The sequence below is a fragment of the Salvelinus sp. IW2-2015 genome, linkage group LG20 (assembly GCF_002910315.2).
Source record: "Salvelinus sp. IW2-2015 linkage group LG20, ASM291031v2, whole genome shotgun sequence".
In the NCBI taxonomy this organism is placed as follows: Eukaryota; Metazoa; Chordata; class Actinopteri; order Salmoniformes; family Salmonidae; genus Salvelinus; species Salvelinus sp. IW2-2015.
In genome coordinates, this window is record NC_036860.1 from 48,328,736 (window position 1) to 48,356,368 (window position 27,633).

The window sequence follows — 27,633 nt, forward strand, 5'->3', positions numbered from 1 at the left end:
ACCCTGCTGGAGAGAGAAGGGAGGGAACAAAACGGAAACGTCGGATGCTGAAGAGCGGGAGGTTGGGTCGACTCGACCGATAAGTTTCACATTTAGAACAATCTCTGAGACATTTATTTTGCAGATAGTTGATTGTTAGAGTAATAGAGAAGCTATATCGTAGTTCTTTATTGACAGGAAACGAGGAGCTAATTTATCAGGGTGAGTTGTTAGCCAGCTAACGTTAGCTTGTTAGCATCCAAGTGCGAGAGCAGAATCTGCACCGAAGCACTATCATCATTGGATGCAAAAAAATCGGAGCCGTGCAGCCTCCGTGCGCAAGGAAATATTCATGTTATATTGACAAGAACTAGCCATCATCAGAAGCTTCCAGGTACAAGGGGTAGGGTACGGCGGTTTCACGGGCTGACTGACTCGCGGGCTTGCGTTGTGTGTTGGTCGAGAGAGACAACAGCGACAGTCCGCAGTTATTAACGCAGTTTCTTGGGTCGTCTAGCATGGCCCTTTCATAATTCAAACTCAAATTAAGCTCGCAGAACTGCTAGCGCTAAGGACAGTGCGTTGTTGTTATCAGTAGATACGATGTGTGCGAAATTCCAGCCCTTTGGCTTCATTGCCCTCGCCTCGGTGTTGTCATTAGATTCTCCCGACCATCCCACCCCTGGCTGTCTGTGAGGCCTCCCAGCAGGCAATGTTGTCTCTCACCACCCACTCTGTGCACAAACCGAAAGCTAGAAGCTAGCCTCAACCACTTTCTGTCAATAGAAACCTACCAGGTGTTATTCTCCAGAGCATATTAATGGACATATTATGTTTTATTGTGTGTGTGTGTGTGTGTTGTAACGTTAATTCCTCTGTGATGTGTGTCTGATAGGATGAGTGGCGATGAGATGAACCCAGCAGCAGTGGCCCAGGCAGTGGAGGATATACAGGGAGACGACCGCTGGATGGCCCAGGTTAGTCGACCCTACTGCCTCTGTCTAACTGCACCATACTGTCCTGTCAGTAACTTACCCGAAGTACTCAGCCTCTACAAAACCTAAGGTCACTGATTCATGGTAATACATGTGTGTGTGTGTAGAAAACATAGAGAGAACCTAACATGGATGGAACAGAGAATCATGTCCATCTTAAATTCAATCTCCATCTCCACCAGTATGTAACAAATCAAATTGTAGTTGTTACATGCGCCAAATACAATGGGTGTAGACTTAACGGTGAAATGCTTGCTTACTAGCCCTTCCCAACGATGCAGAGTTTAAAAATAATAATGAAAAGAGAAATAGTAACACAAGGAATAAAATACACAAGAATGGAGATACTTTTGTATATATAGTGTATGTGGATTTGGCTATTTTAGCCACACCCGTTGCAGACAGGTGTATAAAATCAAGCACACAACCATGCAATCTGCATAGATCTCTATAGACAGACATTGGCAGTAGAATGTCCTTACTGAAGAGCTCAGTGACTGAACGTGGCACCGTCATAGGATGCCACCTTTCCAACAAGTCAGTTGTCAAATTTCTGCTCAACTAGAGCTGCCCCAGTCAACTGTATGTGCTGTTATTGTGAAGTGAAAATGTATAGGAGCAACAATGGCTCAGCCGTGAAGTGGTAGGCCACACAAGCTCACAGAACGGGACTGCCGAGTGCTGAAGTGCGTAGTGCGTAAAAATCGCCTGTCCTCGGTTGCCACACTCAGTACCGAGATCCCAACTTCCTCTGGAAGCAACGTCAGCACAAGAACTGTTCGTCTGGAGCTTCATGAAAGGGGTTTCCATGGCCGAGCAGCCGCATACAAGCCTAAGATCACCATGCGCAATGACAAGCTCCGGCTGGAGTGATGTAAATCTCGCCGCCATTGGACTCTGGAGCAGTGGAAACGTGTTCTCTGGACTGATGAACCACGCTTCACCATCTGGCCGTCCGACGGACGGATCTGGGTTTGGCGGATGCCAGGAGAATGCTACCTGCCCCAATGCATAGTGCCAACTGTAAAGTTTAGTGGAAGAGGAATAATGGTTTTGGGCTGTTTCTTCATGGTTCGGGCTAGGCCCCTTAGTTCCAGTGAAGGGAAATCTTACCGCTAAAGCATACAATGACATTCTAGATGTTTCTGTGCTTACAAAGCAAGGTCTATACAGAAATGGTTTGTCGAAATTGGTGTGGAAGAACTTGACTGGCCTGCACAGAGCCCTGACCTCAACCCCATCAAACACCTTTGGGATGAATTGGAAGGCAGACTGCGAGCTAGGCCTAATTGCACAACATCAGTGCCTGACCTCACTAATGCTCTTGTGGCTGAATGGAAGCAAGTCCCCGCAGCAATGTTCCAACATCTAGTGGAAAGCCTTCCTAGAAGAGTGGACCAACTCCATTAATGCCCATGATTTTGGAATGAGATGTTGGACGAGCAGGTATCCATATACTTTTGGCCATGTATTGTGTATATACAGGGAGTACTAGTAACACTAGGAATAAAATGCACAAGAATGGAGCTATATACAGGGAGTACCAGTACCAGATCAATGTGCAGGTGTATGATGTATTTGAGCTAGATACAGTATGTACATGAAGGCAGGGTAAAGTGACTAGGCATCTGGATAGATAATAATACGATTAAAATAAAGAACTGAGTAGCAGCAGCATATGATGAGTGTAAAAGTGTGTGTGGGTGATTCTCATTAAACCATGTCTGTGATGAATTCAGATACAGTGCCTTCAGAAAGGCTTAAATTCAACATTTTATTAAATACATTTTTTTCTCATCCATCTACACACAATTCCCCATAATGACGAAGTGAAAACCAGTTTTTAGAAATGCTAGCAAATTTATTGAAAATTAAATGCAGAAAAACAGTATCTCATTTACATAATTATTCACCTGAGTCGATATAAGAGCTAAGAGCTTTGCACTCTCTAAGAGCTTTGCAAACCTGGATTGTAAAACATTTGCCCATTTATTCTTTTCAAAATGTTACATGCTCTGTCAAATTGGTTGTTGATCATTGCTTTAAGTCAAAACTAACTCGGCCACTCAGGAACATTCACTGTCTTCTTGGTAAGCAGCTCCAGTGTAAATTTGGCCTTGTGTTTTAGGTTATTGTCCTCCTGAAAGGTGAATTCATCTCCCAGTGTCTAGTGGAAAGCAGACTGAACCAGGTTTTCCTCTAGGAGTTTGCCTGTGCTTAACTCCATTCCATTTATTTTTATCCTGAAAAACTACCCAGTCCTTAAAGATTACAAGCATACCCATAACATCATGCAGCCACTACTCTGCTTGAACATTTGTAGAGTGGTAATCAGTAGTGTGTTGTATTGGATTTTCCCCAAACATAACACTTTGTATTCGGGACAAAAAGTGACTTGCTTTACCACATTTTTTGCAGGTTTACTTTAGTGCCTTGTTTTATTTTTTACCCATCTACCAATAGGTTACCTTCTTTGCGAGGCATTGGAAAACCTTCCTGGTCTTTGTGGTTCGATCTGTGTATGAWATTCACTGCTCGACTGAGGGGCCTTACAGATAATTGCATGTGTGGGGTACAGAGATGAGCCAGTCCTTCAAAAATCATGTTCAACAGTCCATGCAATTTATTATGTGACTTGTTAAGCACATTTGTACTCTTATTATMTAGGCTTGCTATTACAAAGGGGTTGAATAATTATTGACTCAAGACATTTAAGCTTTTCAAATTGTTTTAATTTGTAAAAAAACAACAACAAAAAACATAATTCAACTTTGACATTATGGGGTATTGTGTGTAGGCCAGTGACGACAAATCTAAATGTAATACATTTTCAATTCAGGCTGGGGGTGTGAATACTTTCTAAAGGGACTCGTAAATTATTTACTTTCATATTAAGGCTCACTATGCTTGGTTTCTGGCTCTTTAATCTGTTTTGGGCTTAAATCTTAAGTGTAAAAAATGTAAATAATAATCTCATTAACGTAATACGTTCGGGTCCAAGGACTTTACATGCATTTAATTGCTAAAAAATAACGGTAACGCTTTACTTGACACACAGCGTCACAACACGTTATGACACGGTCATAACCATGTCATATGTCATAACAGCTGACATAACACTTTCATTACACATATATTTAGACCAGTTGTGATATATGTTGCGTTATTTTGTGGCTGACTATGACACCTACATAAATGTCAAAACCTACACAAGGCAAAACATTGCATTACACCATAAACATACTGTTGACAAGTAGGCTATGTTATATTACATTTTCAGAAATTGACCATATTAAATGATCATGGTAATTGTGCACACATTGATGTCAGACACGCACCTACCCCAATGCTCTGTTTCTGAAGACTGGGATGAATGTAGGAACAGATTTCAGCGGCAGGACTGATGACTGACAAGGGCATGTACCTGATAGGCCTATCTAGTTTATACGATTATGATGGTCGTAATTCTTCTTGACGTGTCATAGAGTGTATTTTCTTAGTCGTAAGTGACACAGGATGGTCATAATGCCTTATGATTTTCGTCATAAAGTGTATTTTCTACAAGTTATTTAAAATATGATGAAAAAAAATGTAAGGAATTCATTACAACAACAAAGGACTTTTGAATAAACACAAATACATTTTAATAAACGTGGGTTTTGACATAACCAGCCATAAAATAACGCTATATATGTCACAACAGCTGTATATATATGGGTCATGACAGTGTTATGACCATACTATGACAGATTATAACCTATGTCAGCTATTATGACATGATTATGTCCGTGTCATAATGTGTTTTTACGCTGGGTGTCAAGTAAAGTGTTACCAAAATAACTAACATATTTAATTAAAACCTATGAAATATTGTTTAAAGTGCTACGTATTCAAAGACAGTTATCATTTCTAGGTATTCCCGTTACAAACTAGTCATATTTTAGACAAAACATGTCTGAGCACGTGTTTCACATTACCGTAGTATTTCTTAATGTTCCTGTACAAAGTACAGTGTTTTTGTTTATTTATTTTGACCCATAATGCATTACTAAGAAGAGAAGATCAAAGATGGCTACAAGGTAAGCTGGTCTCTTTTATTATGTTTAAATTGATAATTGTCCTCTTACACCCCATTTAGCCATTTTAGATGACCATCACCATAACTGTGTAATACTTTGAGCAATATTATTGATTCAACTATTTACAGTATAATAGATTAGAAAGTGCATGAATAGATTTTTTMGGGGTGCAGATTTTTCCCAGACCGAAAAAATGGTCTCCTGGTGTGGTTTAAGCATTGTTAGCACATWAAATTTTGTTGTTTTTCTTTTAGAAAAGTGATTTTTAAGAGGGGAAACCTGGAGGAAAAAAATCTGACCAACCACCACCCCTGCCCCTTCCATGACCATTTCGTGTCCCACCACTGCAAAAATAAAATATAGGGGAAGCACTTTGTTTTTTAAAGGCACATTACACTTAAAAATCTACATTTTGTCTGATGTTTTCAGAACTCAAAAGTGGTCTTTGGTCAACAAATGTCCCCATCCTAGACCATCTGTTTTGTAGATTCAGCTCAGCTGTATGCAAACAYTCCAAAATGAATGAAAAAGTTGAGCACCAAAAAATCTTCCCTGATTTGTGGTGGGTATCTTTTCCACTGAAGACTAAACTTCTTGGTGTTATATTAGATTGTAKACTTTCATGGTCAAAGCATATTGATTATATTGTTGTAAAGATGTGGAGAGGTTTGTCTGTGATAAAGAGATGATCTTCTTTTTTAACCTCACATGCTACCAAAAAGTCCTGCAAGCTCTGGTTTTGTTGCATCTTGACTATTGCCCAGTTGTATGGTCATGTGTGGCAAAAAAAGACAGAGAATGCTYCAGCTGGCCCAGAACAGAGCAGCACGTCTGGCCCTCAAATGTACACGGCGGGCCAATGTCAATAACATGCAGGTCAGACTCTCCTGGTTCAGAGTGGATGAGAGATTGACTGCGTCACTGCTGGTCTTTGTAAGAAGTATTGACATGCTGAAAGTACAGAATTGTCTCTTCAGCCAGTTAACAGACAGCTCAAAACCTATACATATCCCACATGACACGCAATCGGGGTCTCTTCTCAGTCCGGAACAGAGGCTGGGAGACGCACAGTGCTGTATAGAGCAATGACTACATGGACTTCTCTTCCAACTCAGGCAAGCAATACAATCTCTTAAAAAAAAGAGAAGAAAAAAAGAAAACACCTCAAGGAACAATGAGGAGACACCCACACATTACTTGTAGTATTATTAATTWATTTTTCTTTATTTTCTAGTTCTTATTACTTTTTAAAATAGTCATATTGTTCTTTAGTCCTAGTGTTAGTTAAAATTTGTGTTCCTGTCAATTAGTGTTCTGTATTTGTCATGTTTTGTGTGGACCCCAGGAAGAATAGCTGCTGCTTCTTCAACAGCTAATGGGGTTCCGAATAAAAGCAATACAAACCATTTGGGTGGAGACATATAGTATGATGTTCTAATTGTTGGCATGCGATTTAGACTCTTCTTGAGATTACACTACTTTTGAGGTCTGAAAGCAACTGACAAACTTTGATATAAATTGTGTTAAGGGGACATTACACTCAAATTCCAACATTAATTCTCATTATGAATAGAAGATGATGCCAAAACTGGTGGTTTACCCAATACATTACATTACTGGGAGCTTACAGTGCATTCGGAAAGTTCAGACCCTTCCCTTTTTCCACATTTTGTTATGTTACAGCCTTATTCTAAAATGGATGGAATATTGTTTTTTCCATCCATCTACACACAAAGCCCCATAATGACAAAGCAAAAACAGGTTTTTAGAAATGTTTGCAATTGTCTTAAAAATAATAAACAGAAATACCTTATTTGCGTAAGTATTCAAACCCTTTGCTATGAGACTCAAAATTGAGCTCAGGTGCGTCCTATTTCCATTGATAATCCATGAGATGTTTCTACAACTTGATTGAAGCCCACCTGTGGTAAATTCAATTAATTGGACATGATTTGGAAATGCACCTGTCAGAGCAAAACGCCTTGAGTCTTCTTGGGTATGTGGTCGAAGGAATTGTCTGTAGAGCTCAGAGACAGGATTGTGTCGAGGCATAGATCTGGGGAAGGGTACCATCAAATTTCTGCTGCATTGAAGGTCCCCAAGAACACAGTGGCCTCCATCATTCTTAAATGGAAGTTTGAAACAACCAAGACTCTTCCTAGAGCTGGACTCTTAGACCATGAGAAACTAGATTCTCTGATCTGATGAAACCAAAATTGAACTCTTTGGCCTGAATGCCAAGCGTTACGTCTGGAGGAAACCTGGCACCATCCCTATGATGAAGCTTAGTGGCAGCATCATAATGTGTGGATGTTTTTCAGCGGCAGGGACTGGGAGACTAGTCAGGATCGAGGGAAAGATGACCGGAGCAAAGTACAGAAAGATCCTTGACGAAAACCTGCTCCAGAGTGCTCAGGACCTCAGACTGGGGCGAAGGTTCACCTTCCAACTGGACAACGACCCTAAGCACACAGCCAAGACAATGCAGGAGTGGCTTCGAAACAAGTCTCAATGTCCTTGAGTGACCCAGCCAGAGACCGGACTTGAACTCGATCGAACATCTCTGGAGAGACCTGAAAATAGCTGTGCAGCAACACTCTCCATCCAACCTGACAAAGCTTGAGAGGATCTGCAGAGAAGACTGGGAGAACTCACCAAATACAGGTGTGCCAAGCTTGTAGTGTCATACCCAAGAAGACTCGAGGCTTAATCACTGCCAAAGGTGCTTAAACAAAGTASTGAGTAAAGGGTCTGAATACGCATGTAAATGTGACATTTCTTTTTWAAATTTGTAATAAACTTGCAAAAATGTCTAAACCTGTATTTGCTCATTATGGGGTATTGTGTGTAGATTGAGGGGGTGTAAAAATATTTAATACATTTTAGAATAAGGCTGTAATGTAACAATATGGGGAAAAATCACGGGGTCTGAATACTTTCCAAATATACTGTATATAGAGAGTGTGCGACTCTATTTTTATAGCCTACAGTTTTACTCACTGTTAGTCAGCACCTCTACTAACTTTTTTGGGGTGTGTGCCAGCTCATGCTTTTCACAAGATAAATACACATCCCATGCCATTGATTGTGTAGAGCCAGTTGTATGCCTCAACACCATCATTTCCAGATCTTATTTGGTGCCTGTCTTTTTCATTAATTTATTTAATATTTTTTTTGCATAATGGGTGTATTTACACAGTGAATGGCCTGGGATGTGAACTTAAAGGGATAGTTCACACACATTACAAAATGGCATATTGGTTTCCTTACTCTGTAAGTGGTCTATGAACGAGATAAGACTATCTATGCTTGTATTTTGTTTACCTGGTCACTGTCTCCAACTTTGTAGCATTTATAGCACAAAACCAATGTAAGTTATTATCCATGATATTAGAATTTTTCGCATTTCATTTCCATATCTTAAATTAACTTTATTGAGCTATGCAATGCTTTTTTTTTACACTTTGGGATGATTTGGATATGGAGCGTGAAAATGCTTATGTCGGGGATATCCACTTGCAATGGTTTTGRGCTATAAATGCTAAACAAAACCAAAGCATGGTTTGCTATCTTACCTTGTTCATCAACTGCTTACAGTTTTCATCAGCCGATGTCACAAAGTGCTGTACAGAAACCGAGCCTAAAACCCCAAACAGCAAGCAATGCAGATGTAGAAGCATGGTGGCTAGGAAAAACTCAGAAATACCAGAACCCTAGAGAGGAACCAGGCTCTGAGGGGTGGCCAGTCCACTTCTGGCTGTGCCTGGTGCGTTGCACAAACAACATGCTGATCTACACCACCACTGGTAGCAACCTGTATTAGAGCTAATGTTTGCTTTGCCCTAGCTGGTGCATTTAGCTAAATGGCATTTAACTAAACTCAGCAAAAAAAGAAACGTCCCCTTTTCAGGGGACGTTTCTTATAGTTATATTACAGTTCGTAGAAACATGTCAAACGATGTATAGAATCAATCTTTAGGATGTTTTATCATAAATCTTCAATAATGTTTCAATCGGACAATTCCTTTGTCTTTAGAAATGAAAAGGAACGCAGCTCGCTCTCACGGCCGCGCGCCTGACTTAGCTCATGGCATTCTGCCTAGACCTCTTAGTCAAACAGCTCTTATTGGCTCCCCCTTCATAGTAGAAGCCTGAAACCAGGTTCTAAAGACTGTTGACATCTAGTGGAAGCCTTAGGATGTGCAATATGACCACATAGACACTGTATATTGGATAGGCAAAGACTTGAAAATCTACAAACCTCAGATTTCCCACCTCCTGGTTGGATTTTTTTCTCTGGTTTTTGCCTGCCATATGAGTTCTGTTATACTCACAGACATCATTCAAACAGTTTTAGAAACTTCAGAGTGTTTTCTATCCAAATCTACTAATTATATGCCTATTCTAGCCTTTGGGCCTGAGTAGCAGGCAGTTTACTCTGGGCACCTTATTCATCCAAGCTACTCAATACTGCCCCCCCAGTCCCAAAGAAGTTAAAACAGAAATAATTTATAAAAATCCAGGTTATGAACATGTCACATGTTACGGTAATGACAACTGATTAAAATGAAAATATACTTAAATCAAAATGACCTTTTTTTTATCTTAGGCAATTAGGCATTACAAAATAAAAAGTGTTTTGCCTATGAATTTTCAAAATGTACCAAGTTCGTGAGAATCACCCACGTGTGTTTGAGTTGTCGGTAGAGATCTTCACGAATCCACCTGTACGCGAATACCCGATCCTGTACCCGAATTCTAAATAATGTTGCGGGTCTCGGTCGGTTCTGATATGATTGTCATGGGTCTCGGATATGTGTAATTTTGAGAGCGAGAGACGTTATGTTGCTGCTCTTGCTTTTCACGATAGTGGAGGGTGGCGTGTGTAAATTGTTCTTGTTGGGCGGCCAATCATAAGTCATCAAAGCGGCAATAGGTTACAGTCATAGAGCCTCTGTTTGGCAAAAGTTAGGAGATATCTAAACAATGGAAGATGGAATTAAAAGTTAAAGGAGAAGGATCGGGTACAACGACCAAGAGCCAACTGGCAGGCTGCTACTTAATATRCTGAATGGAGTTATTTGTAACTGTAGGATGGGAAAGCTCATGCACTGCAGCCTCAATTAGCCTAGCTAGCTAACATTAGCTAGCGTAACTAGCTTCTCCCGGTTTGACTCAGTCAAGACGGGTACTACGTTAACATATTTGATGATAAATTACTTAGCTATGGCAGCTATTAGTCTACTAAAGCACGAGTCTACTTGGTCGGTTCCTGTCTCTCCCTCCCTGCTTCCTGTCACTCATTCACAGTACGGCCCCTCCCCCGCCTGCTAGAGTGGCACCTCTCTCCTCCTTGCGCTTTATCAGCTCCGGTTAATAAAGTAGCTTAAAAAATGACTTTTCTGCAGCTTCCCTCACTCAGACCGGATCTGGATCCGACCAGGTCTATACGAAATGGGTCTAGCTTTTCTCTGGTCCGTTCGGAGCGGGTCTCTATATATAAAACAATTATTTGTGCATATTGGGTCTGGGTGGGGCAACCCCAGGTCCATTTCAGAAGGGGTAAAACTTTTTGAACCCGTGAAGACCTCTAGTTGTTTGTGTGTAAAAGCCAATTCATGCTTAATCCAAAATGTGGTCGGAGACTCCACATTGAGGCTATGATGCAATTGTGGAGCCTCCAGAGGCATGCAGAGGCCAAATTGAGCTCCGTAACGCATCGCCGTGCGCCTCCCAAATTCTGTAACAATGTGGAGGGCTCCACATTGACATGATTGTTTGATGGTAGGTGGGGGCGGGAGGTCCTGTATAAATAAACACACTCACTTCCTTGACAACAGCTCTGCTCAACAGCTCTGCTCAACAGCTCTGCGCTGCTCAACAAAGCGCAAGAAGTATGAATGCCCTGACTTCTGCTGAGGCCGTATCACATGCAGCGCCTTTTAGGCTTGGGAGATATCCAGAATGTCATACCGACCTTGTGCCATACCGGAATATTTGGTAATACTGGCACTGAACACAAGGGCTGCTGTTTTCAAAGCCCACTCATACTTTGTAATCCTAATGTTAGCAATGCTAACAAGTACATGTCAAATCCCGTAGAGAATGCTCACTAAATGCAAACGAGCGCATTGCAAACATTTCATACAGTGTCTGACCTAAACTATACAAGTAACTCAAGTGCTTCTCACAGTTTGTTGCACGCACAAAACAAATATTAGGCAGCAAGGCTCTTGATCCAGGAGGAGATTCTCTGCTGTTACCAAGGGAACGCTTGGTTTCGGAAGACGCTAACCAGTAAATTAGCAAACTAAATCTAAACTGCAGAGCATTTATCACATTTTAGACAGTTAATATAATAGTTATAAGATATCTAGCTGATTAACATTACATGGAGCATGCTGCACAACAGTTGGTCTCTCGTCGTTGTGTGCTTGTAAACAAGCACCAGGTGACGTGACTGGGGACTACCAGAGGTATTGACATGTTGAATGCACCGAGCTGTCTGTCTAAACTACTGGCACACAGCTCGGACACACATGCATACCCCACAAGTCATGCCACAAGAGGTCTCTTCACAGTCCCCAAGTCKKYYWCKSKKWGMSKYGKACACAGTACTACATAGAGCCATGACTACATGGAACTCTATTCCAGATCAAGTAACTCATGCCAGCAGTAAAATTTGATTTAAAAAACAGATAAACACCTTATGGAACAGCGGGGACTGTGAAGCAACACAAACATTGGCACAGACACATGCATACACACCCACACACACACGATAACATACGCACTATACATACACATTAATTTACTACTGTAGATATGTGGGAGGGGGAGAGTATGGGCCTGAGGGCACACAGTGTGTTGTGAAATCTGTGAATGTATTGTAATGTTTATAAAATTGTATTAACTGCTGTAATTTTGCTGGACCCCAGGAAGAGTCAGCTAATGGGGATCCATAATAAGTAATAATAAATACCAGTAAGCTTCATAATGAAAATGATATGAAATTAAGAATGCAGTCTTCTTTATCTCCAAACGAATTGCACAAGTTGACTGCAGGGATTTACTTAGGTACAAATATTCAAATGTTTTAAAATAAATAGTTTCAATGGTATTGAAAAACCATCCCGTGGCTTTTTCCAAATACCCCTGTATACAGTATATAAGGTATACCGCCCAGTCTTATGACTTGGGGGTAGAAGCTGTCTCTGAGCCTGTAGGTCCGGGAGCCGATGCTCCGGTACCACTTGCCAGACGGTAGCAGAGTGAACAATCTTATGTCTTTGGTGGCTGGAGTTTACCAAGCGGTGATGCAGCCAGTCAAGATGCTCTCGATGGGGCAGCTGTAGAACTTTTTGGCTGTAAAGTGTCTGCCTGGGGATGACGTGTTGTGTTTCTGCAGCACACGCGGTTTGTTCAGGAGTGTAAAGATGCAGAACCAGAGGTGCTGTTTATTGGAGACTCCATGGTGCAGCTAATGCAGCAGTACGAGGTGAGAGAGGACAGATGCCTGTGTAGACAACATACTTTGTGTGTGTGTGTGTGTCAGGGTTTCCGTTAGCTGGTAACAGCTGGCTTTTGGCCCCCCAAAAATATAAATGAAAAGGCGATAAATACAATTTGGCGCCGGCCAATTGTCCGGGAGAATAAAAAAATTCCATTGCAAAATAACACATTAGCCTATTTATTGATTGTTCCCAGTCAATGTTGCGTGAGCGCTGCTGCTACAGCTCATCAAACAGCTAGCTGTTGGTTGCTACTGGAGTGAAACCTACCCAATCATTGCACTACAATTCTTAATGCAATCGCATGTTAAAAACGATGGCCAAGATTAAAAAGAGCTACTATTTTTATTTCTCAACTGGTAATTAAAGCGAGTTTCCCATTTGCCATTCAAGTACATAGGCAACTAGGCAAGCCTCAGCAGGTCACACACCACTTTGCAATGAGCTGGAGTCAGTAGGCTTATCCATTTTGAAAATGTATACATATTTGTTTGAAACCTGAATGTTTTACTGCATATAATGAGGCATGTCTTACCTTGCTTCAAAGTAGCTTAGCCAAAATCCAACCAAACGTGCAGGCAGTTATTTTATAGACTTCCATATACCATTGAAAACAGTAGCCTATTTCGCTCATGTTCTATTGGTTTTCAAATCAACTTTCTTTCATTGTCCAGTAGCCAAATGCACAATCCTAGTCATATTAGCAACTCATGCTAGTTCTTGCATCTTTAGATCTCCCCTCTTTCAAAATTTGTAATGGATATTTTAATTTGTCTCATGAAACCACTCAAATGTGCGGCGCGCTTTTGACAATGTTTTCCCGCTAATTGCATTAGGTAAAGAACAGTCGCATGTAGCCTACTGCCATGTGCGCATTTCTGCGCTCATAATGTGAAAAAATAATAGTTTACCAACATTTAAGCTAAACATTCTGATCTGTTGCATGAGCCTCATTGCGTTTACATTATTTTGACTGTTGCCTAGGCCTACAGGTTGTATGAATTTGGGATCTACCGTCCCACAACTTTCCCAGTGTGTGTTTGGAATGGGCTATTTCTTTCTTGCACAGAACGACAAGCTGACCAATAGAATAGGTTAACTTTTCTACTTTGGGGCATAGTAGATTGGCATAGGCTAGTGATTTTGCTGTTCGGAAAAGTAAATATGGACATCTTCAAATTGTGCATTCGGTAAGGACGGACGCCATTGCATCCTTGAGTTTTATGTTCTGTTAAGATTAATTACCATGAACTAAATGTGATTGCTGTCATTCTGAGCACTGTAGGTGGATGCCCTAATCCGGTTATGCACCCAATGCATATGGGTCCGGTAAATCTCTTAAATGTCTGTTAAATTAGAATGCTGCAGGTCAACTGTCCAGCACCACAACGGAAACCCTGGTGTGTGTGTGTGTGTGTGTGTGTGTAATACATGTTGCTGTGCATTATATCAGTTATAATACTGTGTATGTGTGGACCTCTGTGCATGTGTTAGTTGTTTACCTGTTGCTATGACACTGGTATTTTACACTAATCCTTGTCCTGGATCTCAACCTGCTACATCACTCACTCCACAGATCTGGCGGGAGCTCTTCTCTCCTCTGCACTCGCTCAACTTTGGCATCGGGGGAGACACCACCTGTAATGTGCTGTGGAGGCTGCAGAATGGAGAACTGGACAACATTGGGCCTAAGGTGAGACTCAATGGGCCAGCACAGGCTCTGAGAGAGGAAAGGGCACAGCACAGGTGGACAGTTGTGGTCCTGGAGTGCTTTTCATCCAGATCAGAACTATAACATCTGATTAAACTAATCAATACCTCGTTGGTCCCCTTCAGGTGACGGTGGTGTGGGTAGGAACCAACAATCATGAGCATTCGGCAGAGCAAGTTGCAGGGGGAATCCTTGCCATTGCACAACTGCTCACCTCCCGTCTTCCTAAGACTAAGGTTGTTGTTCTGGTAAGTGAAAGTTTTTGTTATTTTTGTACAGTGGAGTGTACCATTATGCAATCTCYTGCAGGGTTTGCATTCAGATTCAGAAAGTGTAATTGTCCCTTTGGTAATTTGGTTTGCTTTATCACCTCAGTGTCAATACTGTACTATATGAGCCAGACCTGGGTTCCGATACTATTTCAAATATCTCAATTACTTTCACATACTGTACATACAAAGTAAGTATTGAGATATATTTTATTTAAAAGACAAGTAGTTGAATATTTTAATGTATTTGGAAATACACTTTGAAAGTATTTTAAAATATGGAGTGATCTCATTGCCAACAGAGATTGTATTTGAATTCCATAATTTTGAATTTGTGTTAGGATATTGAATTGGGATGTAATATTTTTTAATTGAATCGTTGATTTCATGATTTGAAACTGAATTGAGTGAACACAGTGTTTTACACATGCACATGGAGTAGCCAGCCAAATACAGTGCATTCGGAAAGTATTCAGACCCCGTGGCTTTTTCCATATTTTGTTACGTTACAGCCTTATTCTAAAATGTATTAATGTATTTTTTCCCTCATCAATCTACACACAATACCCAATACAAATGTATAAATACATAAAAAACTGAAATAGTACATTTATATAAGTATTCAGACCCTTTAACTCAGTACTTTGTTGAAGTACCTTTGTCAGCGTTTACAGCCGTGAGTATGACACTACAAGCTTGGCACACCTGTTTTTGGTGAGTTTCTCCCATTCTCTGCAGATCCTTTCAAGCTCGGGCAGGTTGGTTGGGGAGCATCGCTGCACAGCTATTTTCAGGTCTCTCCAGAGATGTTCAATCGGGTTCAAGTGGCTGGGCCACTCTAGAACATTCAGAGACTTGTCTCGAAGCCASTCCTGCGTTGTCTTGGCTGTGTGCTTAGGGTCGTTGTCCTGTTGGAAGGTGARCCTTCGCCTCAGTCTGAGAACCTGCTCCTGAGCGCTCAGGACTTCATCAAGGATCTCTCTGTACTTTGCTCCATTCATCTTTCCCTCGATCCTGACTAGTCTCCCAGTCCCTGCCACTGAAAAACTTCCCCACAGCATGTTGCTGCCACCACCATGCTTCACCTTAGGGATGGTGCCAGGTTTCCTCCATACATGATGCTTGGCATTCAGGCCAAAGAGTTCAATCTTGATTTCATCAGACCAGGTAATCTTGTTTCTTATTGTCTGACAGTCCTTTAGGTTCCGTTTGGCAAACTCCAAGCAGGCTGTCATATGCCTTTTACTGAGGAGAGGCTTCTGTCTGGCCACTCTACCATAGAAGCCTGATTGGTGGAGTGCTGCAGAGATGGTTGTCTTTCTGGAAGGTTCTCTCATCTCCACCGAGGAACTCAGGAGCTCTGTCAGTGACCATCAGGTTTTGGACACCTCCCTGACCAATGTCCTTCTTCCCTGATTGTTCAGTTTGGCCGGGCGACCAGCTCTAGGAAGAGTCTTGGTGGTTCCAAACTTCTTCCATTTAAAAATGACGAAGGCTACTGTGTTCCGGGGGACCTTCAATGCAGCAGAAATTGGTACCCTTCCCCAGATATGTGCCTCAACGCAATCCTGTCTCTGAGCTCTACGGACACTTCCTTCAACGACATGGCTTGGCTTTTGCTCTGACATGCATTGTCAACTGTGGGTCCTTATATAGACAGGTATGTGCCTTTGCAAATCATGTCCAATCAATTGAATTTACCACAGGCGGACTCCAATCAAGTTGTAGCAACATCTCAATGATGATCAATGGAAACTGGATGCACCTGAGCTCAATTTCGAGTCTCATAGCAAAGGGTCTGAATACTTATGTAAATAAGGTATTTCTGTTTTTAATTTTGTATACATTTTCAAAAGTTTTCTACAACCCTGTTTTCACTTTGTCATTATTTGGTATTGTGTGTAGATTGATGAGGAAAAACATTTATTTAATCCATTTTAGAATAAGACTGTAACGTAACAAAATGTGGGAAAAGTCAAGGGGTCTGAATACTTTCCGGATGCACCGTAGAAAAAAGAGTGGGTTAAGACATTTTTGCCAAACAAGCTGTGTTTTGGTGGGCTCTGGTGGCCTTGATTCRGTTCGAAAAACAGCATAATTATTATTTTGTTTACAGTTACTGAAAATGTATGAATTCAGTGTGTTAGTAGTTTTGGATATTGTCTAGGCAAAGACCTATATGATCATGAGAACATTKAACCTTTTTTAACATTTAAGCTGTCTTCTCTTGAGATTAAAGTATTTTCCTGCAAGATATGAATTGGCACCATTATATTTGTTTTTTAAATGATATATTTTATTAAAAAAGAAAAATGAAGTAAATAGCCCAAATGATCTTGATATATAAATTAAAGATACCTTTTTAAATCAAACTAGTTGTGTGATGGACACTTTCATATTATGAAATGGATCTCTAAACAGAACAGATGTTCACATGTTAACCTCCTAGAGCAGGGATGGGCAAGTTTGATGGGGATGGGGGCCACCAAAAATTCCGAACTCAAAGAGGGTCCGCAGTTGCTCGCTGGTCTGCTTACCCACATCCATACCCCACACAGTCTTGACAGGGAAGAGAACATTTTTACGTTTTAGAGTACATTTTGTGCATTTGTACACATTTTGCCATGGGGTGTAGAGAAAATGTTGCCGTTTCGAAGCAAGTTTGCTGCAATTCTATACATTTTGCCATGGGGCAGAGAAGATTTAGCAATTGTATAACTAATGTAATGCCATTTTACTTATTTTGCTATGTTGCGGAAGGGAAAATTAGATGTTTTACAGTTATTTTCTTTCAATTCTACACATTTTGCCATAGGGTGGAGAGATATTTGCAGTTTTTAATATGATATATGACTGAGACTAACAACCAAAATCAATGGGGGTCCCACTGCTGGTAATTTGACCATGATAACAAGTTTAGATATTTGGCAACTAAACTAATTTAGCAATCTAAAAATGGAGGGGAATTGATCCGTGTCCCTTCAAAGGGGTGTGGGCTGCCAGTTGCCCATCCCTGCGCTAGAGTCTAAGGGCCCAGGGCTGGGTTTCTACTAAGCTAAGATATGGAGTTCTTTTAAGATGGTCATACCAAGGATCATTTAGCTATTTGATTTTGACCCCTGTATTCATTTAACCAGGGAGACACATTGAGACTTAGGTCTCATTCACAAATGTGCCCTGGGAACAAGAGTCATCACATCAGCACACAAACAATTATATACATACAATATACACATTAGCCATTATAATCAAATACATTTATTTTTATTTTTTATCCTTAACCAGTTTCCTAAATTTATCCAGGGACACCAAATCATTCAAAGGAAGTGACTATTCCACACGAGGTGCCTGATATGAAAAAGTAGATCTTCCGAACTCTGTGGTTACCAAGGGAGTCATCATCGTTAACCAACCCTGTGACCATTAACCAACCCTATTTTCCACGTACCAGAACCCATCACTACACTGGTAAAGGCCTATTTCCAAGACCTGCAATTATGTTTCACAACACCTGACTTCACAACAACATGGCAGCGCTTGGAAGTAGGCATAATGGCAGGCTGTACAATTTCAACTCTGGCCTTCACTATGGCCATGGAAGTCATCATCAAGGCATCGAGATGGGTGGTCGGCGGTGAGAGAACTAAGGAAGGGCTCCGTCTCCCACCTATCTGAGCATACATGGATGACATGGACTACTACTGAACCACCACTGCAGCATGCACCAGGCGGCTACTTGCAAAACTGCAGGATAACATCAAGTGGGCCGGATGAAAATTAAGCCAAGCAAATCTCGAAGCATTTCCATAGTCAAGGGACAGCTTAAAGATGTGAGGTTCTGCATTGAAGATGACCCGATACCAACGGTGTCTGAGCAACCCGTCAAGAGCCTGGGTAGATGGTACAACGAAAGCCTCCGGGATAAAGATCAAGTGCAGCAAGTAAGGCAGGACATCGCCGACGGTCTTGAGAACATCAACAAGACCCTACTGCCTGGGAAGCTCAAGCTTTGGTGCCTACAGTTTGGACTTCTCCCCCGGGTAATGTGGCCACTCACCGTCTATGAGGTCACAATAACAACAGTGGAGAAGATGGAGCGAACCTTTACCTCATACGTGAAAAAATGGCCTGGTGTCCCACAATGCCTGAGTAACATCGGCCTCTATGGTAAAGGGTCCTTGAACTACCTCTTACAAGTCTAACAGAGGAGTACAAGTGCTCTAAAAGTAAGACTTCAGATGACATTGAAGGACTCCAAAGACCAGACCATTAGCCAGACCACAAACTGGACGGAAATGGACATCATCCAAGGCTGTGCAGCAAGCAACATCAGCCCTGAGACACCAAGACATTGTGGGGAATATCCAGCATTGAAGAGGAGGCTTTGGCCTGGCAGCAAGCAAACCAACGTTCCATAAGGCAACAACATCTGAACGCAGGAAGCTGGTGGTCGAGGAGGTGCGCAGACAGGAGGAGACTGCAAGAAGTGCAAAGGCTGTCTCTCTTGCTAAACAAGAGGCAATGGACACGGTGGGAAGGCCTGGAGAGGAGAAAGATCAACTGGAGTGAGCTTTGGCAAATGGAGGCAAGCAACATCAGCTTCATCATAAGAGCTGTTTCTGATATGCTTCCATAACCAAAAAACCTACATCAATGGATTGGCGAGGACCCGACCTGCCCCCTCTGCCCAGCTCCAGCGACTCTCAGGCATATAATGACAGGTTGCAAGACCAGCCTCTCACAAGGCCGCTACACCTGGAGGCACAATCAGGTCCTCAAAAGCCTGGCTGCAGCACTTGAGACCAAGAGAGTGCAAACCAATTCATTACCTCCAAAAACAAGCAATCCAGTCAAAACAACAACATTCATCCGGGAGGGACAGAAAAGGCCCAAGCATCCTCCTACGAAGCCAGAAACTGGACACCTAGCCACGGCCCGGGACTGGAAGATGCTTGTCGATATTGGCCAGCAACTCATTTTTCCACCTGAGATTGCTTCTACCAACCTTAGGCCAGACATGGTACTCTGGTCCCCTTCACGAAAGGCTGTGTACATCATAGAGCTCAAAGTCCCGTGGGAAAACTCTGTTGAAGAGGCCTACGAGCGTAAGAAACTGCGTTACACAGAGTTGGCAGCAGACGCAACTCAGCGTGGCTGGAATGCAAAAGTCTGGCCAGTTGAAGTGGGATGCAGAGGATTCGTGGCTTCTTCCACCATCAGGTTGCTGAAAGAACTTGGAATCCATGGACAGGCTCTGCGGCAGACTGTCAGAGCAGTTTCTCAAGCAGCTGAAAGAGGCAGCCAGTGGTTCTGGATCAAACGGAAGGACCCTTGCTGTGCTATAACTTCATGACCCCCCACCCCCACCTGAGAACCCAATTCAGATCCCTCCAACTTGAGGAGGACATATGAGGTATGCGGTCAGCTGTAGGGCTGGCTCAGGGAAGAGGACGCCCCTGCCTTGCATAGTCCCGTGGGAAATCTTAATTGGGCATGGGACACAAGCTAAGGCTTGATCACCCTTTAGCTGGCCACCTTTGAGGGTGTTTAGTGATCAAAGGCCGAAACACCCACTGATTCGAAGGCACACTACTGAGGATGTGTCCCAAAATTGACATCTTAACCCAGTCTAAGAAATAAACCTCCCATGCCACTCTGTCAACATCACGGCAAATCTCATGTGAGTGCATACCATCTATTGGCACAATGGACAGTTTTAACATCTCGTCCCGTGTTTTATGATTCTGACCTTGTATTATAACCTGAAACTCTAAATTTCAACCAAGATGTTAAGTATATTGGAAGCTTGTGGAGTAGGGCTTTATAAACAAAAAGAGAGTAATGAAGTGTCTTTAAAGAGGTCCAGACACATTTTTGTTAAAGGATGCAGTGATGAGTATTAAAACTGTCAGATGTAATAAAACGAAGTGTGCTATGATTAACAGAATCAAGGGATTTTAGAGTAGTCAGTTGCACTTCATAACAAGCTCATTTGTATGCTTCTTAAATTATAGATCATTGTCCATCCAAATACCAAGGTATTTGTATACAGGGACATGTTCTATTACAGAACCATTCAAGGAGTGAAGATGTAACCCAACTGAGATACTTTTATGAGACTTTGACAGTTTCGTCAACACAATACCATGATCAATATGTGTGATAGGCCTTAGACAGATCTATAAACAAAGCAGCACAACTCATTTTAGCATTCAATGCATTGACAAGGTCATTCACAACTAATGTGGTGGCTGTAATAGTGCTATGCCATGGTCTAAACCCTGATTGATTTACATTTAAAATACATTTCTCAGTCAAAAGACTGCACATTTATCAACGACTCAAGAATCTTCGCTAGACAAGGAAGCCTAGAAATTGTTCGGTAATTGTCAAGATGACTACTATCACCACCCTTATGGAGTGGCAACACATACGCAGATTACCATACTTTAGAAATAATTCCTGAAGACTGAGGCAGCAATGAGGGTCGCTGCACATTTTAGCAGACCAGGTTCCAAATTATCTGCCCCTTTAGATGTATTAATGTCTCATACTAGCAAGGCATCAAGGACTTCCTTAAAAGAGAATTGTCTGAAAGAAAACCCCAGATCAACATTTACAGTATCAATCAACAAATTATCTCCATTAATATGCAGACTACACTTAATGTGAGTTGGCTTAGAAACTGAGTCAAAAATATAGCCCACAGAAATAAAATGGTGATTAAATGCATTAATTACATCAATTTTATCAGTAATGGTGCTAGCTCCACTCCAATTTGCATACCGCCCCAACAGATCCACAGATGACGCAATCTCTATTGCACTCCACACTGCCCTTTCCCACCTGGATAAAAGGAACACCTATGTGAGAATGATGTTCATTGACTAGAGCTCAGCGTTCAACACCATAGTGTCCTCAAAGCTCATCACTAAGCTAAGGTCCCTGGGACTAAACACCTCCCTCTGCAACTGGATCCTGGACTTCCTTATGAGCTGCCCCCAGGTGGTAATGGTAGGCAACAACACATCTGCCACACTGATCCTCAACACAAGGGCCCTCAGGGGTGCGTGCTTAGTCCCCTCCTGTACTCCCTGTTCACCCACGCCTGTGTGGCCAGGCACGACTCCAACACCATCATTAAGTTTGCAACGYTGGTAGGCCTGATCACCGACAACGATGAGACCGCCTATAGGAAGGAGGTCAGAGACCTAGCGGTGTGGTGCCAGGACAACAACCTCTCCCTCATCAAGACAAAGGAGATGATCGTGGACTACAGGAAAAGGAGGGCTGAGCACGCCCATATTCTCCTCGACGGGGGTGTAGTGGAGCAGGTTGAGAACTTCAAGTTCCTTGGTGTCCACATCACCAACAAACGATCATGTTTCAAACACACCAAGACAGTTGTGAAGAGGGCACGACAACGCCTATTCCCCCTCAGGAGACTGAAAAGATTTGGCATGGGTCTTTAGATCCTCCAAAAGTTATACAGCTGCACCATCGAGAGCAACTGATTCAGAGGGGTTGGGATAAATGAGGAAGACACATTTCAGTTGATTGAATTCAGTTGTACAACTGACTAGGTATCCCCCTTTTCCTTTCCCGACTAGTTGCATCACCGCCTGGTATGGCAACTGCTCGGCATTTGACCGCAAGTCGTTACAGAGGGTAGTGCGTATGGCCCTGTACATCACTGGGGCCAAGCTTCCTGCCATCCAGGACCTCAATACCAGGTGGTGTCAGAGGAAGGCCATCCTAATTATAGACTGTTCTCTCTGCTACCGCACGGCAAGCAGTACCGGAGCGCCAAGTCTAGGTCCAAAAGGCTCCTTAACAGCTTCTACCCCCAAGCCATAAGACTGCTGAACAGCTAATCAAATGACTACCTGGACTACTTGCATTGACRTGCCCCTGCTCACTTTTTTTTTATGCTGCTGCTACTCGCTGTTTATTATCTATGCATAGTCACTTTACCCCAACCTTCAGTATCAATGAAAAGTTTCAACACACCAACTCATTCCAGGGTTTTTATTAGTTTTACTCTTTTGTACATTGTAGAATAAGTGAAGACATCAAAACTAAAAAATGGAACACATGGAATCATGTAGTAATGACAACAGTGTTAAACAATTTAAAATATATTTTATATTTGGGATTCTTCAAGTAGCCACCATATGCTTTGATGACAGCTTTGCACACTCATGGCATTCTCTCAACAAGCTTCATGAGGTAGTCACCTGGAATGCATTTCAATTAACAGGTGTGCCTTGTTAAAAGTTCATTTGTGGAATTTCTTTCCTTCTTAATGCGTTTGAGCCAATCAGTTGTGTTGTGACAAGGTAGCTGTGGTATACAAATGATAGCCCTGTTGGGTAAAAGACCATGTCCATATAATGGCAAGAACAGCTCAACTAAGCAAAGAGAAATGACAGTCCATCATTACTTTTTAAGAAATGAAGGTCAGTCAATCCGGAAAATGTCAAGAACTTTGAACGTTTCTTCAAGTGCAGAAACCATCAAGCGCTATGATGAAACTGGCTCTCATGAGGACCGCCACAGGAAAGGAAGACCCAGAGTTGCCTCTGCTGCAGAGGATAAGTTCATTAGATTTACCAGCCTCAGAAATTGAAGCCCAAATAAATGCTTCASATAGTTCAAGTAACAGACACATCTCAACGTCAAATGTTCAGAGGAGACTGTGTGAATCAGGCCTTCACGGTCAAATTGCTGCAAAGAAACCACTACTAAAGGACAGAGTCCAAATTTGAGATTTTTGGTTCCAACCGTGTCTTTGTGTAGGTGAACGGATGATCTCTGCATCTGTGGTTCCCACCATGAAGCATGGAGGAGGAGGAGTGATGGTGTGGGGGTGCTTTGCTGATGACACTGTCAGTGATTTATTTAGTATTCAAGGCACACTTAACCAGCATGGCTACCACAGCATTCTGCAGCAATAAGCATCTGGTTTGCGCTTAGTCCCACTATCATTTGTTTTTTAACACACCTCCAGGCTGTGTAAGGGATATTTGACCAAGAAGGAAATTATGGAGTTCTGGGTCAGATGACCTGGCCTCCACAGTCACCCGACCTCAACCCAATTGAGATGCTTTGGGATAAGTTGGACCGCAGAGTGAAGGAAAAGCAGCCAACAAGTGGTCAGCATATGTGGGAACTCCTTCAAGACTGTTGGAAAAGTATTCCAGGTGAAGTTGGTTGAGAGAATGCCAAGAGTGTGCAAAGCTGTCATCAAGAATATAAAATGCATTTTGATTTAACAATTGTTTGGTTACTACATGATTCCCTATGTGTTATTTCATAGTTTTGATGTCTTCACTATTATTCTACAATGTAGAAAACAGTCAAAATAAAGAAAAACCCTTGAATGAGTAGGTGTCCAAACTTTTGACTGGTACTGTACATATTACCTCAATTACCTCGACTAACCTGTACCCCTGCACATTGACTCGGTACCAGTACTACCTGTATATATAGCCTCGTTATTGTTATTTTATTGTGCAACTTTTTAAAAACTTTTAGTTTATTTAGTAAATATTTTCTTAACTCTTATTTTTCTTAACTGCATTGTTGGTTAAGGGTTTGTTAGTAAGCATTTAACATGTAAGGTCTACCTGTTGTATTTGGCGCATGTGACATAAAATTTGATTTGATTTGAGAGATGAATTTTATGGGGAAGAGAAGAAGAGCTACAGAGATGAATGCTTTTCCAGTTCTTGGCCAGATTCCCTGCACAATCAGTGCGCTAACAAAATAATCAGATTTTGCTTTTCTAACTAGTTTTACACAGATTTCTCAATCTCCTAAATGATTGCCAATCTGGMCTTGAGTCTGTAAAGCTAGTTTTGGCCCAGACAGCATCTCTATTATGAATGTATAACTTTGTCTAGCTCCAGTGTTTAAGGGAATATGCTCATCGACAATAACATTTTTATTGAACCTTTATTTAACTAGGCAAGTCAGTTAAGAACAAATTCTTATTTACAATGACGGCCTAACGGGGAACAGTGCCCCTGAACACTGCCTTGTTCAGGGGCAGCACGACAGATTTTTACCTTGTCAGCTCGGGGATTCGATCCAGCAACGATTGGGAGCAATATTCATTCAATTCAGTTTCAAATAATGAAAAAGTTCAATTTATTAATTCAATGATTCAATTTGTGCATTACAAATTCAAAAATATTAAATAAAAATGCAATATCCTAATATAACTTCAGAATGATGGAATTCAAATACAATTTCTCAAGTAAAAGTATTTTTTTGGGGCTGTATAATTAAAAATACTCATAAACAGAGAATTATTTTTTTGTTAAAAAAAAAAWKCCAGTTACTCAAATACATATGTATTTGAACCCAGGTCTGATATGATCATGTATATGAGGATGCATGCATTTACAGATGTGTCCTTAGCTCCCAGTAATAACTAACCTCTCCTGTCTGTCCGTTTCAGGGTCTGTTGGCACGGGGCGAGTGGCCCAACCCGCTGCGGGAGAAGAACGTGGCGGTGAACAGCTTCCTGCGTTCCTGGCTGCCACGGCTGGGCCAGACCCAGTTCCTGGATGTGGGGGCGGGCTTCGTGCACTCTGACGGGACCATCTCCACCAGGGACATGTTTGACTTCCTGCACCTGACAGCGGCGGGCTACCGGGCCATCGCCAAGCCCCTCATTGACCTGCTGCGGCAGATACTGGAGGAGACGCCTGAGGAGAAGAAGGCCTCGCTGCTCTGAGGGCCTCGCTGCTCTGAGGGCCTCGCTGCTCTGAGGGCCTCGCTGCTCTGAGGGCCTCGCTGCTCTGAGGGCCTCGCTGCTCTGAGGGCCNTCTGAGGGCCTCGCTGCTCTGAGGGCCTCGCTGCTCTGAGGGCCTCGCTGCTCTGAGGGCCTCGCTGCTCTGAGGGCCTCGCTGCTCTGAGGGCCACGGCCCAGGGGCCACAAACCCACACAGCCAGGGGCATGCCTCACTCATTCACTCTGCTGGGGAGTAGCTGGAATTTGCCTAAAACCACTAATCCAGGATCTGGTCCTAGATCTGTCCTAGATCTGATCTGTTGCTAGATCTGTCCTAGATCTGATCTGTTGCTAGATATATCCTAGATCTGATTTGGTCTTAGGTCTGTTGTTAGGTGCAAGATCTCTGGCAACTTCTACCTCTATGGGGGGGGGGGGGGGMGGTAGTAGTCAGGGGTGAGGCATGCTCCTGTCTATTGAGATGGGGTCAGATCAAGATGTCACTTGCTGGGCCAAGCAGAGAGAATGGGCACACATATGAGTGGAACTGGAAGTGCAGGAGAGGAGGGGGAGTGCATGGGTTCATGTGCATGTGTGCAGGGAGACAGAGTTGACGGTGTGGAGAAGTGAAAGAGAGCGAGACAACAATACTTCCAGAGACATCGTACACGCTATAGCAGCAACAGAGGATAGAGAGAGATCGGACACCTGCACAAGCTGTATAAAGAGGCTAATGGCAAACATGCATAGACTCTGAGAGAAGAGAGACACAGACACTGTAGTAGACTCTAAAATGTCAGCTTTGCCAATTGAAATGTAAATTAGCTTCCTACTTGGGCACAGCTTAACAGCACAGTAATAAACACTCCTATATATTCCCTCTCAGAAATCTGTTAGAGTTGGCTCCATATGCCACAGTCTAAACCAACAGCCCTTTAAAAGCTTTAAACCGCCATCCGAGTACCAAGTGTAATCTTCTCTCCTCCCTCCCTCACTCTGTGCCTTGAAACAGTGAACAGTGAAGTCCAGCTATCCTCCCATACCTGCCACACACACACACACACACACACATCGGCTTTCTCTCCCTTTCTTACACATAGGAAACTACACTCTCCTACAGACTCCAATACCTGCTTACTCTGTCTCTCGCCTACTCTTCATTTCTGTCCCTATTTTGTCTCGTTGTGTGTAGCATACAGAACTCCGACCCATCCCTGTCCACACTACCACCTGCCTCCTAACATATGACATTGTCGCAGGACGTCTTAAACAGTAGCATCATGATAAAGCTACTGACATAGAATTACATAGATTTTATAGTCTACTACTACAGTAAAACCCAACCACAGGTCACAACCCTGTTTTGTCTCTTCCTGGTGCAGTTGAACTGAAGTGGTTTCTGAGGTCCTCTTGCTCTCATGTTACTAGCTACTGTCTTTAAGGAAATGTAGCTCTTTTTTTTTTACAACCAAATCTCTGTTTTGATGTAGATGGCAAATTTATAGAAAGGTTCAAACACTTTTTTTTCTTTTGCGATTTCACTTGTTTTTGGGAAACTTACCCCAGCCATAATTTCCTCGTCCTGCAGTACTGGGGCTCTGAACAAATGCTCCAAAAACACCCAAATACGTCCTTTTATAAATGGAAACGCTCTCAGTATAGTGATGCAGGTCTTTTGAACTTTATGCGCAACTTTATATTTCATTTTGTGCTACTCAAGCCGTCAAGCCCCTATCCAGCTGTTTCATTTCCCATGTAGCCTGCTGCTAGAATGGGCGGAGAGATATCACTCGAGTTGTCTGTTTCATGTGTACAACATCTAAAGACCTGCATCACTATACTGAGAGCTTTTCTGTTTCTAAAAGGATGTATTTTGATTTTTTTGGAGCCCCCGTACTGCACATCGAGGATAAGGAAGTGAATCGTTGGTTGGGGTAAGTTTCTCAAAAACAAGTGAAATCACCAATTGTCTGGACATGCCATATGCATTTTTTTTTTTTAATGATTTGGTTGTAAAAAGCTAAATTGTCCTTTAAGCTCTACACGTATTCTTCTTGTGCTCTGTGTGTGTGTGTGTGTGTGTGTGTGTGTGTGAGAACCTTCAACACTGGCTTGGGTGAGAAGTGTGTACAGTATGTGTCACTTATGGTTGGTTGTATGACTGTTTAGAAGTGACCCATTTGTATATAATACATATATGTGAAGCTTGGATAGATGACCTTGTATTGCGGATGTGGTAGTGTTTGTAAGATAATTAACGTTAGCGAGTATCTGTATTTGGTGCAAACTGCGCTATATTTGGCTTATTCTCACATGCTTAAGTGTTCCAATAAAGGACCATGAATGTA

The 27,633-nt window shown here is 42.2% G+C and overlaps 1 protein-coding gene across 4 annotated transcripts; it reads left to right on the forward strand.

The window, feature by feature from the left end:
• LOC111980677 (platelet-activating factor acetylhydrolase IB subunit alpha2) lies at positions 1-27,633 on the forward strand. 4 transcript variants are annotated; one of them, XM_024011539.2, is made up of 6 exons: positions 1-201; positions 875-956; positions 12,462-12,551; positions 14,141-14,257; positions 14,401-14,523; positions 25,010-27,633. In XM_024011539.2, exons 2-6 carry the CDS (start codon positions 876-878, stop codon positions 25,286-25,288), a joined length of 690 nt encoding a protein of 229 aa, XP_023867307.1. In that variant the 5' UTR covers positions 1-201; position 875; the 3' UTR covers positions 25,289-27,633. The 4 variants fall into 4 exon arrangements, with proteins under 4 accessions (XP_023867307.1, XP_023867310.1, XP_023867308.1 ...); XM_024011540.2 differs by lacking the exon at positions 1-201 and adding an exon at positions 208-373; XM_024011541.2 differs by lacking the exon at positions 1-201 and adding an exon at positions 403-776.